The 16048-nt window shown below is 39.2% G+C and overlaps 1 protein-coding gene across 2 annotated transcripts in view; it reads right to left on the reverse strand.

The window, feature by feature from the left end:
- The window catches only part of CDH8 (cadherin 8), a 395613-nt gene that overhangs the window by 119690 nt on the left and 259875 nt on the right, over positions 1 to 16048 (reverse strand). For both annotated transcript variants that reach the window (XM_065925450.1, XM_065925449.1), the window contains one exon: positions 13301 to 13437. In XM_065925450.1, the coding sequence (XP_065781522.1) occupies positions 13301 to 13437 (137 nt within the window). The remainder of the gene's footprint in view (positions 1 to 13300; positions 13438 to 16048) is intronic.

Consider the following 16048-nt stretch of genomic DNA (forward strand, 5'->3'; position numbering starts at 1 on the left):
GCTCACAGTGTCTAGGAGAGAGGTGAAGAAACGTGTTTGCCTCACTAAGGGTTTGTGTATTCAGTTCTTTGGTATGTTTAGTGACTAGTTTATTGGATCTTAAGTCTCTTTAAGATGGACACTACAAGGGACAAAATCAAAGACCAAAGATAAAGGTCTCTAATTCAGTATTTCCCACTTTCACTAAGGTCTCCTATTTATACACGAAAGGCCATTTGTAAAACATCTAACTGCCTTTTTAAACCCATGCCTAACCCATCACTACAGATAAATATTCAGATATTTTCAGATTTATTTTAGATATCAGTTTCCCTGAGAAGTCACCCAGCACATCAATTCTGTCTTAGATGCTTTTTATATCTTTTCTTAAATAAACAAATGTAGGTTTCTATGGTATTCTGTGGAGTGCAGCTTTTGTTTCTTTGTAACTGCTACATAATTATATTGGAAATGTGAAAAACAATTCAGCAGGAAATCAAATGCTGGCTCAGTGTGGGTATTTTTAAATCCAGAGATACACAAATATTAACCGGCAACGAGATTTAGATACTGTACCTAAAACAATCTAATGACAAGCCTTATTTAAAAGCTAGGGAAATATATATATATATATATATATATATATATATATATATATATATATGCTCAAATAGGACGTTTTTACAAACACAGATTTTCTTCACAGCACACTTAGAATTGTTTGTTTTGCTAAAAAAAAAAAAAGAAAACAGTTAAAGAAATTCAAGAGAGAGACGGTTCTAAAAAGTTACTGTCTCTTAAACATCAAGTTCACAGCAGTCTACCTGAAAGAAAAGGTAATGATGGGGACTTTCCTGATGGTCCAGTGACTAAGACTCCACACCCCCAATGCTGGGGGCCCAGGTTTGATCCCTGGTCAGGGAACTAGAACCCACATGTTGCAACTAAGATATGGTACAGCCAAATAAATATTTTTAAAAAACCAACAGGTAATGAGGCTTATATTATTACTGTGATTGCTAAAAACAGATAGAGACTATGTTTATATCATATTATATTATAATAGTGTGATATGTGATAATAATATACTAAAGTCATCTATATTATAAAAATACCATTCAGTTCAGTCACTCAGTCATATCCAACTCTTTGCGACCCCATGAACCACAGCACGCCAGGCCTCCCTATCCATCACCAACTGCCGGAGTCTACCCAAACCCATGTCCACTGAGTCGGTGATGCCATCTAACCATCTCATCCTCTGTTGTCCCCTTCTCCTGCTGCCCTCAATCTTTCCCAGCATCAGGGTCTTTTCAAAAATACCATTATAATATGGTATATACATATATAGTCTCTGTATCAGCCAGCTGAGTCTTAGTTCCCTTTTGAGTATTAGTTTCCTTTTAACCAATAAATAAATACATTAGATTGATCAAGGAAATTGTTGATGTTCAGGTCAGTTATTGTTAATGGAACCTAGGTTGGAATTGATATGTGTTTGGCTACATAGTCTAAACTTTCCTTCCACATTTGTCATCCAAGCTTTTATCCCTTGTTCCCCTTCTTCAGCCTATTATTAAGCATTCATTGTCAAATTATAGCAGCAGGTGTGTGGAGCAGATTTCGGCATCATTCCGGGCTTATCTCTGTAGGTTACAGGAGCTTCAGACTTCAATATAAGGAGTCTCTTTAGTTTGTTTTAAATTTAGGAAACTGGAAGTTCTTAAAAATCCAAATTCCCCTGGAATGGATAGTTCACAGATACAACTTTTAAATGTATGCTCCCCAACCGGACCTCCTCTTTCAGTAGGGAAAAGAGCCTCTCAGTGAAACCCCATTATGTTCTAACCTAGTTTATACAGAGCTAGTCAAAGGAAGGCTGTGAACTCAAACTTTGAAAGGATGGACCATCTTTTTGGACTTACCATGAATCATGATATGTCTCAGTAGCAACTCACTGTCACTAAAAGAAAACTGAGGTTCAGTAGTCAGAGATTTGGCTGAAGTGTCAGATAAACCTAAGATCAAATCCAAATTTAGCAACGTAAGTATGAGGAGCTTCAAGTGTGGTATCTTGGCTTTATTAGATGAGAGAACTGGTGGTCCCAACATGTGGACCCGTGATGAGGATTTAATGGATAAAGGGCACTGGAAGAGCTGGAATGCTGCCTAGCACACAGTTAGCAGTGACTCTTAATTGTATCATTATTTTCATCCTCATCACGAAGGTTTGCAATTTCCAGCAGTATTTACTTTACCCTGTTGCTCATTAGTTTTAACCAGATGCCAATTTCTGTTCATTGAAACTTCATTTCTAATGCAGCTTTAGTTTTTTTTTCTGAATTGGGACTGCAGGGACGATAGCAATGGTTCTCAAAGTGTGGTCCCTGGAACAGCAGCCTCAGCCTCGCATGGGAACTTGTTAGAAATACAAATTCTTTGGCCCGGGAATCTATGTTTTAATAAGCTCTCTGGGTGATTCTGAGACACCATCACAGCCAGAGTCCTCCCTTTCTCATTCTCCAGGCTCTCTGCTTCACCCATAGCCTAGTCTGCTGCTAAATCTGGGATGTTAATATTCTGAATGCTACATTTCCCTTATTTTAATATTTCTATGTATTTGATGGACCCCTCTGACATAGAGAATAAGATCATTTCCTGTACCTGGCATCCGAAAGCAATCATAATTTGTTCTACTTAACTTTCCAACCATATGTTCTTTTCTCTCCGGAGTTCTCTGATCTTCAGAAGGCTTGATCAAGATGTGTGTTAATTTTGAAATACATCTTTGACAAAAACCTACTGTTACTTTATGACCCTGACAAAAATACAGCTTCCACAAAGGATCTTCGTAGAGAAGGCTGTCTCTCCCATCCAATGGAAAAATCCCACCCTACTGCAAATTACATGCTTTCTAAGTAAATGATAGAGTTTCAGTGCTTGCCTTAGAGACAGTTTCTTTACATTCTAGCTATACTAGACATTGCTTCTTTGTGACAAAGAGCATAACTCTTGACCTTGGGAATCATGTGGTATGGACTCTTGCCCTATAGTCATTTCAGGAGCAAGAAAATATTAGTATCATAAGTGAGGATTTAGTCACTGAGTCTTGTCCAACTCTTTGTGGCCCCATGGACTGTAGCCCCCCAGGATGTGAAGAGACAACTCATTTGAAAAGACTCTGAGGCTAGGAAAGAATGAAGGCAGGAGGAGAAGGGAATGACAGAGGATGAGATGGTGGATGGCATCACTGAGCCAATGAACATGAGTTCAAGCAAGCTCCAGGAGCTGGTGATGGACAGAGAAGCCTGGTGTGCTGCAGTCCATGGGGGTGCAAAAAATCAATCAAGACTTAGTGATTGAACAATAACTAAGTGAGGGTTTAGAGTAACCAATGCCCTTGTCACCTCAAATCAGACAGAAGCAAGTTATTCTAGTACAAAATTCTACCACCTGACCTGACACTGAAATGCTAGGTGAGTAGGGGTAAATTCAAGATGGAATTGGTGTCTATTTTTAGCCCTGGTTTTTAAGCGTTGGATTAGGGTGTCCTATAATCAGAAAACGTGCTGCATTTTCATTCTTTAGGCTTTGCTGCTTTGTAACCTGCTTCTGCTTGTTCAATACAGATCAGATTAAACGATAAATGGGCTTGTTGGGTAATGAAGTGTGGGCTGGCATAATTCAGGGCTTGCCGCAGGCTCTCAGAGGGAAGAGAAGTAAAGGATCTTAGATCAGAGGGCTGGCTCCTTGTGGGGACAGCGAGGGGACCTGGGGCTCCTCCCTGCCAGCACCTTTCTCATGGTCTCTGTCCCTGACTCTTCAGAAGGCTTAATATTGTATGGGAGAGCTTCCCCTTGAGCACAGCCAATGCCCCACAATTTTCACACAAGGAGAGCACAGTCACTCCCGCCCTTCATGCCTCAGCTTCAGTCACTCAGGAAAGAATGACTTTAAAAACTTCAGAAAGTCATTGTGCCGATGTGCTTGTCAGCTCAAGACTTTTAACAAAGAGTTGAGTGGGGTTTTATATTAAAGCAGAGATCCTCTCCACCAATGAATCAATAATGTCTGTTTAGAGTCAGAACTCATCAGGCTAATATCTTGTGGTATTAATTCTTATTTCCTCTATTCATTCATTAGCTCAGCAAATATTCACTGGGAGACCCCAGACTACTGGGCTCCCAGGATAAAAACGTGGTCAATAACAAAGCAATAATGTCTCATGAGAACAAGAACTTTATCAATGTATTTTCAGGGAATTCCTTGGAATCCCAGTGGTTAGGACTCAGCGCTTTGACTGCTATGGGTCTGGGTTTGATTCCTGTCAGAGAATTAAAATCCCGTTAAGTCATAAGGCATGGCCAAAAAAAAAAGTATTTTCAAATCCTCAAGCAAATAAATGGGTATTTTAGGCCTCAACCAGTCACTTAAAGGCAAAGAGCATGGATCTTTGAGACCTGACAGCAAAGGAACTTAACCCGGCTTGGATATCAAGAAATATTAATAATAGTATTTGAAGCTTACACTAGCGGTCACGTAGGAGAAATTGTTGTAGTATTATAATTGTGCTAACAGATTTATAATAAATAATGCCAATTGCTACTTAAGCTGAAATTCTAAAGAATCATAGCTAATGAGCTCACAGCTATTAGAAATATTGTGTCCAGTCCTTTTTCTCAAATAAGTAAGGGGTTGGAGCAGAACATTTGGGATATACATGAACTATAATGAGAAGAGGAAGCTAGAAGGGAAGTACCTGTGTGTGTGGGTTACAGATCTGTATCATTCTTGGTCATGCATCACTAAGATTTAGCATTCCAGTCTGAAATTACTTTTTTAAAAATGAATGCCCACAATATTTGGAAATGCCACCTACCCATCAAGAGGTGGCATTTATTTCTCCACTCTGTAAATCTGCTCTTGGTAACATGACCTGCTTTGACCAATGGGATTTGCAGAGTTGATGCAAATAGAGACCTGACAAGTACCAGCTCGTCCATGGAGTCACAGAGTCGGACACAGTGACAACTAATGATTTTACTTTCACTTTCATTCGTAAGCCCAAGTGACTGGGGGAAAAGGGAGATCTGAATGATAAATTTAGATAAAGGACTAATAGTTTAAACTATTAGTAGGCACCAGGTTTGGTCTGGAGAAGGACAGAGAGGACGATGAGGAAGGAGGGGAGAGGGGCACTAGGGAGGAGAAAGAAGAAATGTTAAGTCCTTCCCATATGCCAGGCTCTGTTTTATGCATTTTACCTGTATTATCTCATTTTGTCATAACAAACTTCAAATACATCAACTGAAGCTTAAAGAGATTATGTGGTGTATTCAAATCACATATGAAGCATATTTTTGGCTGTGAAAATTTGCCTTCATAGTTTGTTTTGACCTAGTAACCTTTACTGCTTTCTGAGAAAGAGGTGACAACTACAACCTTGGTTTGGGCAAGAAGGAGGCTTTTAAGGCCGCCAAACTGGCCAGGACTGAGGAAAAAAGCTCCTCCTTTGGGACACATGTTTGTAGAAAATTATACCTCCCAAATCATCTTAAGATGATACTGCCTCAAGAACTCATTAATTTGTATATTCTCAAAATAAAGCTGGGTGGTTTTATCTGATGACAAGAAAGCTTAAGTTTTAGGCCTATCCTCTTTAATTATTTGAAATGATAAAATTAATGTTTACTCTAGAACTACTGTTATAATAATAACATAAGCATTATCACCAAAACTTTACTCTGTGTTAGGAAAGATATTAACATGTAAGCATATTCACTTCTTATCACACACCTCTAAAGGTGTTTCAATATATACCCCATTTTAGAAATAGGGAATCTAAGCCACAGAGAGAAGTCCAGTAACTTATTAACTAAGTGAGTATGGATGAATGAAAAAATAATGATTCCATCTACGCAACCTGATTTATAAACTTGCTCACTTAACTGACTGATATCTGCATTTTCTTCCCAAGTCCATGTGCTTTATTCCCAGAGAAACCACTGTTGCTGTTGTTTAGTCACCAAGTCGTGTCTGACTCTATGAGACCCCATGGGCTGTGGCCCACCAGGCTCCTCTGTCCATGGGATTTCCCAGGCAAGACTACTGGAGTGGGTTGCTATTTCCTTCTCCAGGGGATCTTTCTGACCCAGGGCTGGAACTCACATCTCCTGCACTGACGGGTGGATTCTTTTACCACTGAGTCACCAGAGAAAACCATAACTGAGGATAAACCAACCTACTACCATCCAGTCTTCATAGTCTGTTCACATATCTAGGCTCTCCCCAGCCTGCTCCCCTCTATCCAATACCCTCAAACCTGGAGATTACCATTTGCTGTGACTAGTCAGCTTGCTACAACTTGCACCTGAAAAGCTTGAATCACTATTCGCTGTGTACCTCCTGTCCTTTATCTACAGTTGTCTACAATAAGAGTTACTGTCAAGGATTTGAGGAGGGTGGTTTATAAGAGAGAAGACCAGGGCAAGACAGAGGGGTAGAAGCCTCTTATGTTCTGTGTTTTTCTAGGTTAGGACTAAGGAGCTATTAGTCATAGTGACGTCTTAAAGGAGTTCCTAGTTAAAATCTGTATCTCCAGCCTCAATCTGCAGGCTTTTTCTAAACAGACTAGAACAAAAAGAGGGGCAGAGACGAAAGAGATGGAGAGGCGGTGGGAGGAGTTCGGTAGAATGGATGCATTCAAGGAGGAACAGAGAGGAACTAAAGGAGACATTAAGTGGATATTCAAGTAAGCGGAGTAGTTGTGCACAAAATGGGCACAATAGTGGTCAAAACTGGTGTGAGCTGCCCACCGAGTGACACTCACTGGGGCCTGCTTCTCCTCACTCTCGGAATGACATTCCCATTCTTCTCTGTAAGGAAATCTTGTTTTGTATGCTGATCTCTTTCCCAGGAACCCGTAGCTTCCCCTTCACTTCCCCACAATGGATTGTTCACTTCCCTTCATTATCACCTTTATGGTTAAGAATACTGATTGCTACCTTACGGCCCTGCATGCTTGTCTGAGCTAGGGGATAGCCGCAGAAACTTGCCACACGCCCGTGTTCCCCAAGAGCCACATCAGTCAGTGCTGCCGCAGCTTCTCTGATACTTGGGAGCCCCGGAACCACTCCAGCCCTGAATTTCACTGTGCACTTCAGACTTGAATCATTCGTTCCCTTCTGTGAGTTACCCAACTGGACGGTGGCTTCTCTCCATCTGCTTCTACTCAATTCTTTCATTATGAATTATTTTTTAAATGTCTATTTGCTTTTATTTATTTATTTCTGGCTGTGCCGGGTCTTGGTTGTGATACATGGGTCCTGCGTTGCAGTGCGCATGTTTAGTTGCCCTGAGGCATATGAGGTCTTTGTTCCTTGACTAAGGATCGAACCTGCATCCCCTGCCCTGGAAGGTGGATTCTTAACCCCTGGACCACCAGGAAAGTTCCTGCTTCCACTCAATTCTATACAAGGGAATGATTTTGATCTTAAAGAAACTTTAGCTGTGATTATGCCACAGGCAATATACAGAGAGATTACATATTGTGAGCAAGATCCTGGTATAAAATCTGAAGTCCTTAGTTCAATAAGGCTCTCCAAGAATATGCCTGCTTTATTTTGATGGTCTTCCTTCAGGCACAGACCAATCTACCATGCCTGAACCGGGGACAAAAGGAAGGTCAGTGAACAAGTGTATTGGTTGTGCAGTGATTTTTCACAGCTGCACCCAGCAGTAACTCACAGGATACAATTACCAGTTTTCTTGTTGTGGGGAGGAGAAGGGATGAAAGACAATATAAGCCAAATAAATAATTTAAAATTAAGCTATTATTCAAAACCTAAGGTTAGGGCTGTATTAACAAGAACATGTACAATTTATTTATCAGTTTCTAAAGGTTATAGATGTTATTTTGAGCTAACAGGTACAGTACCATCACTTTTAATTCAATCCTTGTGTGTGTGAGTGCTAAGTCGCTTCAGTTGTGTCTGACTGTTTGGGACTTTATGGACTGTAGCTAGCCAGGCTCCTACACCCTAAATTTAAAGGAACAATTATGATTCCCATTTCATAGATGGGAAAACTGAAGAGAAGGGAAATTATTTGCTCAGGGTTATATGGCAAGATGAGGCCAACTCCACCAACTCCAGGACCTAAGATTTCTCTAAACAACGAGCTCCCTATAAAGATATGTTTTTCCTAAGTAGCCAGGGTTGGACAGAGCAAATTATTGTGGCAACTGGGCCCTATGCCAGGGAGAAACATTCCTTAAGTGCTATCAAACTAGTGTGTTCCCTGGGAGAGTTAACCATCATTAGTGAAAAGCTTCATTTGCGATATTGTGTGCAGCCCACTGTAGTGGGTTAGAGCAATGCATTATCGCTAACTCAAAGAGATTAATTTAATGGGCAATTATATGCTTCCTGCTTTACAATACTTTCAGGTAACCAAGAGCAATCTGCTTTCTGTAAATGTCAGCTGCCTGCTCTCAGGTACACGATGTTAGCGGGCTTCCCCACCCTCCATCCCACGTCACCACTTTCTCTGAGAAGGACACTCTAAAATTGGCATTCGATGCCTCTGAAATGCCCCTGCAGAGACTGCATTTCCCTTACCATCCCCTCCCTGCCCTGGTTTCCTTTCTCTCTCTGGCAGCTGTGCTTGTTGCTACGTGGCTCGCAGGTACGTCTATACCACCCTGCCCAACCTAAATGAATCTCATGCCTCTTCTGACAAACCTTAGCTCAAATATCACCAAGCACCAATAAAGACCAAAACATACAAACAGAAGAACATCTCACCTCTTTCTGCCTTCCTTCACAACATTAAAACAATGTGTATAATATATATTAATTGCAATAAAGTTAATGGTTCCGTAGGTGTTCGGCAAATGCCATAACTCTGGTTTAAACACTAATCCAGGAGACGGGTTGGCTGGATATGTCAAGTTCTCTGTGAACTTCATTTAAAAACGCTGTCCCCTAAAGGCACTGTTTTCTGCTTTCTAGTCTCTGTTCCTCAGTTTCCTAATCTCAAAAATGGGAACAGAATTCCAGTCTGAACAGTTCCAAAGCTTGGCTTTGTCCAGCAGGCAGTTTTCCCCCCCAGGGTTATAAGCGTTCGAATAGGAGGTTCTGAGTAAATGCAGGCTTATTCTTTTCTCCACTGCACTCTTGTTCCTGCACCAGCCTTCTGCTTTGCAGAGAACTATTTCATTGGCTTGCTTCAGGTAATGACATAGCAATGTCAGAAGCTCAATTTAAGCGGGAGAATGGAAGAAAAGAAGATATAGGAGAGGGTTCCTCCTGAAGAAGGCATCTAAGAACATGTAATCTGCAATTAAACAGCATTGGTAGCAATCTTGCCTCTGAAGCCTTTGCTCTCTTTGAGACTCTGGGCAAGATATTTAACCTTCTGTCTGAATTTCCTTGACAGAAAAATGCACACAATAATGATACCTATTTTCAAAGAGTGATGTGAGAATTAAAAGCATCATGGGGATTACATAATACTTTTTCAATGTTTAACTAGCTAAATTTACTTTAAGCCTTTGCCACCATGATACACAGCAGTTTCAAGCCTTAGGATAGTTTCAAGAGAGGGGGCTGCTGCTAGCGAAGCTACTTAGCACAGATGCGCTATACAAGCCTAATCTCCTGTTAGTACTTGGGCATCTAGCTGCCAGCTCATGTAATGAGATGTGCCTGTTGATCATGATGGCAAGTTAGATCTATTACCACTGAAATACTTGGGAAATACGCACAGTGAAGCATCTCAGCCTTGGTTAAGTGAATCTGACACGAGAGGATAAAGGATGACATCTCCATTCTCATTAAGAGATAACAGATGGACTTTCCTAAAAATCCATTTTTTAGCTTAATTTCATTTGCTTAAATCTTTTGTCTAAGAGATGGTGCTCTGAGAGTAATTTTAAATTGTTCTCCCTGGAATGAATATTTCTTTATCTTTATTAGAACCTCCCCCTATGGGGTTCTATTGTCCTGGGTGGTTTTAAATATTCATCTCATCCAAATACAATAAATCTCCCTTTAATATTTTTTTCCAGGACATGATCTGCAGCTTCAGAAGATAAACATTACATGATGTGCTCAATAATAATACCAAGTCAAAATAAGTGTCAAAGCCATTTTCATAGTAATTCCAATTTTTCTTAAGTTCTCTGTGATCTTATTATTTTGAATTCCATAACTTATTTTACATTTAAAATTTCTAAATTTATGCCCACCTCAGCTTATATTTTACAGCTAAATTTAAAGTTCTCTTTTATACTTCCAATCTTGTTGGTTTCCCTCCTAGCTCAGTCAGTAACGAGTCTGACTGCAATGAAGGAGACATGGGTTCGATCCCTGGGTTGGAAAGATCCCATGGAGAAGGAAATGGCAACCCAGTATTCTTGCCTGAAGAATCCCATGGACAGAGGAGCCTGGCAGACTACAATCCATGGAGTCACAAGAGTTGGACACGACTGAGTGACTAAGCACACACTTGTTGGTTTTAAGACAGTTACATGCAAAAATTCAAAAACAAATGTTTAGTTTTCAATCTCTAAGCAAAAAAAAAAAAAAAAAGATCAAAAGAAAGATGCAATAAAAGATGGGATAACTCCCACTGATGTCAACGGAATAAGGTAAGTTTGGGTTGCATACTTTTAATTCTATAAGGTTCAAATAAATGCTTTGGGTTGCCATATGAACAGAACCATTTCCTGTTTGGTCTCTTTATGGAGCTAACTGTAAACTTAAGTCTGGGATATATTCGAGTGGTTTCTCTCAAGCCATAAAGGAAAAATTATCTGGTCTATAATCCAGTAATTTTTAATCAATAGATGTTCACTGAAGCAGGTTTGTGGTCACACCATCAACTGCTTTTATTCCCAGTACTCATCACCTTCTTCCTCACCTCTGTGTCCTTCCTTATGGATGTATCAGCAGATTTCAACTCACTCTTTCATACACAGGTGCCCCTAAAAAGAAAACTCCAAGAGGACCAGATGTTTTTTGCCTGTTTTCATCACTGCTATATCCCCAGTCACTAAAACAGTGCTTGGCAAGAACCAAAGACTCAATAAATAATTACTGAGTGAACGAACAAATGAATGTCTTCCCTGTTGGGCTTGGTACCCTTGTCACCCTAGAGTTAACAGCTCATTACCCTGGAGCATCTGCTTTTGTATCTGTCTTCCTTACTTGTCTGTGATTCCTTGCAAAAGAGTTTTTTGTTTCTGGATTGCTCCTGAAATGTTTCCTAACCACCTGTTCTGTATATTCATTTCCTTTTACTCTACAGAATAGACTACATGAAGTCTTATGATCAGGGCCTTCTTGATGAAGGCAGCCAACTCATAAAAAAGAAGTGTCATAGATTTAGGCATATTCAATTTAGGCATATTGAACATATTATGTTTAATATATGAGAAAATTATTTAAATGGTAATTATTACCTTCAGACTTTAACAATAACTATGGTCATTTAGACTGGGGATCTGAGATCTAATGTCTGATGATCTAAGGTTGTGCTGGCATAGTAGATGATGTACATAGCAGCTTATGTACGTAGCTAACATAATAGAAATAAAGGGCACAATAAATGTAATGAGCTTGAATTGTCCCAAACCATTCTACTTTACCCCCGATCCATGGAAAATGTCTTCCATGAAACCAGCCCCTGGTGCCAAAAAGGTTGGAGACCACTGCTTTAGAGCATTTTTATATAGCCTCAAACCAATCTAAATAGATACAGCTTTTCTCAGAGGTTTAAGGTGACATACGGCTTCAACACTGTAAATTATCAATATTTCACATCTAGATGAGGTCAACATTGCTAAGAAATCAAAGCTACCAAATGAGATGCTCAATTTTCTTTATCCCTTAATGTTACAAGGGATAAACTACTAGCAGAGCAACGTACTAGAGAGGAAAATGGTACTCCTAATAAGGACGATCACATAGGTTTCCAAAGTGCTTCTTTTACATTCCATATTAAGCTGTTTCTTTGCCTGCCTTGAGGTTTTGCCAAAAGAAGCATTCTTCAATCTTGAATGGTCACTTTTTAACACAGTGGTTGTGTTTTATTTTTTGAATAAGACTCCATGGAAGACATTACCACCACATCTCAGAGCAAGGAAAATCCATGCCTTTCCTGAAGGTCTAGATTACTCTTCTTACAGACAAGTTTATCATGAATCTCAGAGACATTGGCTGTGAAACCAGAGCAGATTTAGAGAGTGCAAAGAGCAGAGTTTAGGGCTCACGTCCTTTACATATGTGTACCCATGAATCTTTTTTACTGGGAACTTTTGTTTCCTTATTCAGATTCCTTCTATCCCAGTTCCCTCAAGAATGTACTGTCATCTCCCTTGAACTTGTATAAACTGTGAAATCCTTCCATCTCCTGTGTGGAAAGAGGGTATTCCGATAACATGCAGAATGTCTTTTGCTTGGAAATAAAATGAACATCATGTCCCCTTTGTAAGTTCTGTACAATTAAAAAACAAAAACAAAACTGGTGAGGCAAAGTGCAAGTTCTTATAGACAAAAGAGCACTAAATTTCACCACAGAGCTATTGTTTAGAGACTCCACTGAAGTGTCAGTAAGTGCGATCTGAGAAGCTGCGCTCATTAAAAATTGGCAGAAAGACTAACATATGTTATTTTAACATCCCTGGAACCTCCACTGAAAAAAAGTAAAGCTTACATTTTCACATGTAATTTAGGAAAAATTTTATATTGAAGATGTAATTTTAAATAGACTGCGATTACTGTGTAAAACACATTAATTCTAAAAAAAAAACAAAAAACAAACTATAATCTCATCTCCTCCAAATGATATGTATTGATACTGTAAATTTTCTTTCTATAATTTCTGCATTTATATGTATATGTGTATATGCATAACTTAAATATGTGAGCAACAGTTTCTATATTGCATATAATATAAATGTTAGTGTCCATTTAAATTATGCTCTATAGTTCTTGAATTCTACTTTTACCTACCCTTTTATGCTAAATCTTTCCCATATTTTAATACACAAAACATTGTTTTTAATGGCTGAATAATGGGTATAAGATTAAAGAATACTTGGATGTAATAATGTTTCCTTCCCGCATATATTGCAACCTTTTGGTAATTTACCACAGCATAAGTTATTTCATGTTGAGATGAAGCATTCCAAGTCTCCTTGGAAACAAAAGTTCTAATGCCAAAATATCTAAAAGAAACAGGAGCACTTCTCGTATGAGCCCCAGGCATAAATTGAAGCCAGGCACACAAGGAAGAAATGAACAAACCCGGCACTTACTGATTTCGGTAGCAATGATTGTTATATTGTGCCACACACTTAATTCTCTGTCCAGCGGTGTTGCAAGCGTTATCTTCCCGTCATCAGCATTAATGTTGAATTGTCTCTCCAGGTCAGTGTGCCGGTCGATGGAAAACCTACAAAACAGACACATCTGTAATCTATTTCAATGTTTATATGATCTATACATTCCACAGCAGACCTTTAGTAATCCTTAGAGAGCCAAACTTGTGAAGCCAAATGAATTGGTAAACTCAATGGCATCCTAATTTGTAAAACAAAATGACCGAATGAGGCACAAGAAACTTAATAATTATTGCCCAAGGAGTCATTAGCTACATATGCAACATGGAGGTCATAAACTGCCATCAGTTTCAATAGGTAACATCTTCAAAAATGGATGCTGATGAAGAGTTAATTGGACAATCCATCACTTTTATTGGACAGCTTATGATAATTAGCAGTTGCCACAAAATACCATATAAAACAATGAATTCAAATCCAAAGGAGGATGGTGCTAGACAGCAAATTACTTATGGTGGTTCCAAGGAAATGTGTGTTTGTGTGAAACTTCGAATTGACTGCACAATAGGTATGTGTTTTTGTTGCTGTTGCTGTTGGTTTGTTATCGTTTTAAGTAAGGTTTATATTTAGCTTTCCTATTCATCTCTGTCCATAGAAATCAGATATTTGCTGATTCTCTGGTAAATAATTTTTTAAAATTGGTCTAGATACTTTAGCAGATTTAAAACTTTAATGGGCAGGTTAGTAGTTCTTCTGTTGAGAAAACTTTCGGATAAGGCAGACATTAAGATGCTCTATGTCTATAGCCAAGTGTTTCTTGGGAACACTAAGTAACAAGTTCATACAGGAATTACTTTTTTACCACATTTACTAATATCCTAAGAAACACAAGGCATCATTAGAAAAACTGGTCCACAAATAAGCAGTAGAATACACTAAAACAGGACGAAATGGAGGTTCAAATAAGGATTGCGCATGTATGCTAAGTCACTTCAGTCGTGTCTGAATCTTTGCGACCGTATATACTATAGCCCGCCAGGCTCCTCTGTCCATGGAATACTCCAGGCAAGAATACTGTAGTGGGTTGCCATGCCCTTCTCCACCAGATCTTCACGACCCAGGGATCGAGACCACATCTCTTATGTCTCTTGCATTGGCAGGAAGGTTCTTCACCATTAGCGTCATCTGGGAAACCCTCAAAGAACTCCCCTAAATTTTTATGTTAAAACCCTAACTGCTACTGTGTGATAGCATTTGGAAATAAGGCCTTTAGGAGGTAATTAGGGTTAGAATAAGTCATTAGAATAGGGCTCTCCTGTGGGATTAATGATTTTATTAAAAAAAGAAAAGAAGAAGGGGGCATAGGCTGTCTCTTTCTGCTCTCTGCCAAGGAGGATTCAAGCAGACAACCATACCAGAAAATATGCCCTCACCATATAGTGGATCTGCTGGTGCCTTGATCTTGGACTTCCCAGCCTCCAGAAACTGTGAGAAACAGATATTTATCGTTTAATCCACCCAGTCTAGGATACTCCATATCTACAGAAGCCCAAACTAAGACCAAGGTCATGTGCAATACCATCTAGGAGGAAGAACTGAAGAAACCTTTCATGATTGAGGGGACCTCCTAAGAAGTATACATGAAATCTATTTATTGGTACCCATTAACACTAAATATGAAACATGTTCCATGGCCATTCAAAGCTAAGCATATTTTCCTTTCTTATGTGTTCTTATGAACATTTATTATATCATCAAGAATAAAACTATGCTATTATGAGAAAAAAATAAAATTTCCCATAATTTTGCATCTGTAGGTTTGTACTGTTAACATTTTAGTGAATTCCATTGCAAACATATATACATGTATTTTATGCTTATCTATTTATGCATATCTACTTATTTGTATCTATATCTAACTCCAGGAAATAGTGAAAGACAGGGAAGCCTGACGTGCTGCAGTCCATGGGGTTGCAAAGAATCAGATACAACCTAGCAACTGAACAACAACAACAAAGAGGGGTGGGTAAATGGATGGATAGCAGACAGACAGACATACAGGGATATGGATAACTCCTTGCTCCTTTAGCTGTATCTTCTCATTTGAAACGGTATGCATACTCCTTATCAGTTCAGTTCAGTCGCTCAGTCATGTCCGACTCTCTGCAACTCCTTATACCAGATGCAATATTAAGAAAAAAGACATTCTTGTAAATCCTCTACACTAATCACAAGCATCATTAAATATTCTGAAATAATATTAAAAAGTGCTTTATTTTATTGACAGGATCTTCTTCCCTGCAACTCAGACAGTAAAGAATCAGCTTGCGATCCAGGAGACCCAGGTTCAATCCCTGGGTTGGGAAGATCCTCTGGAGAAGGGAAAGGCAATCTGCTCCAGTATTCTTGCCTGGAGAATCCCATGGACAGAGGAGCCTGGCGGGCTACAGTCCAGGGGGTCACAAAGAGTCAGACACGACTGAGCTACTAACAATACTACTACTAATTTTATTGAAAACTGTGTTGCTAAATTCCTTGATAAAACCATGTACCAAAAGATCATAACTCCAGGTATAAAGAGACTTAGATATAAAGAAAACAAAGACACTGATTTGCATCTATACACCAGGAATTTATAAAACAATCCCTTGCCTAACCCCCAGGATGATTAGAGAAATTCAGAAAGGATTTAAGAACCTAGAGACATAGCTGAATTAACAGTGC

This window comes from Muntiacus reevesi, chromosome 2, assembly GCF_963930625.1.
Source record: "Muntiacus reevesi chromosome 2, mMunRee1.1, whole genome shotgun sequence".
NCBI classification, from domain to species: Eukaryota; Metazoa; Chordata; class Mammalia; order Artiodactyla; family Cervidae; genus Muntiacus; species Muntiacus reevesi.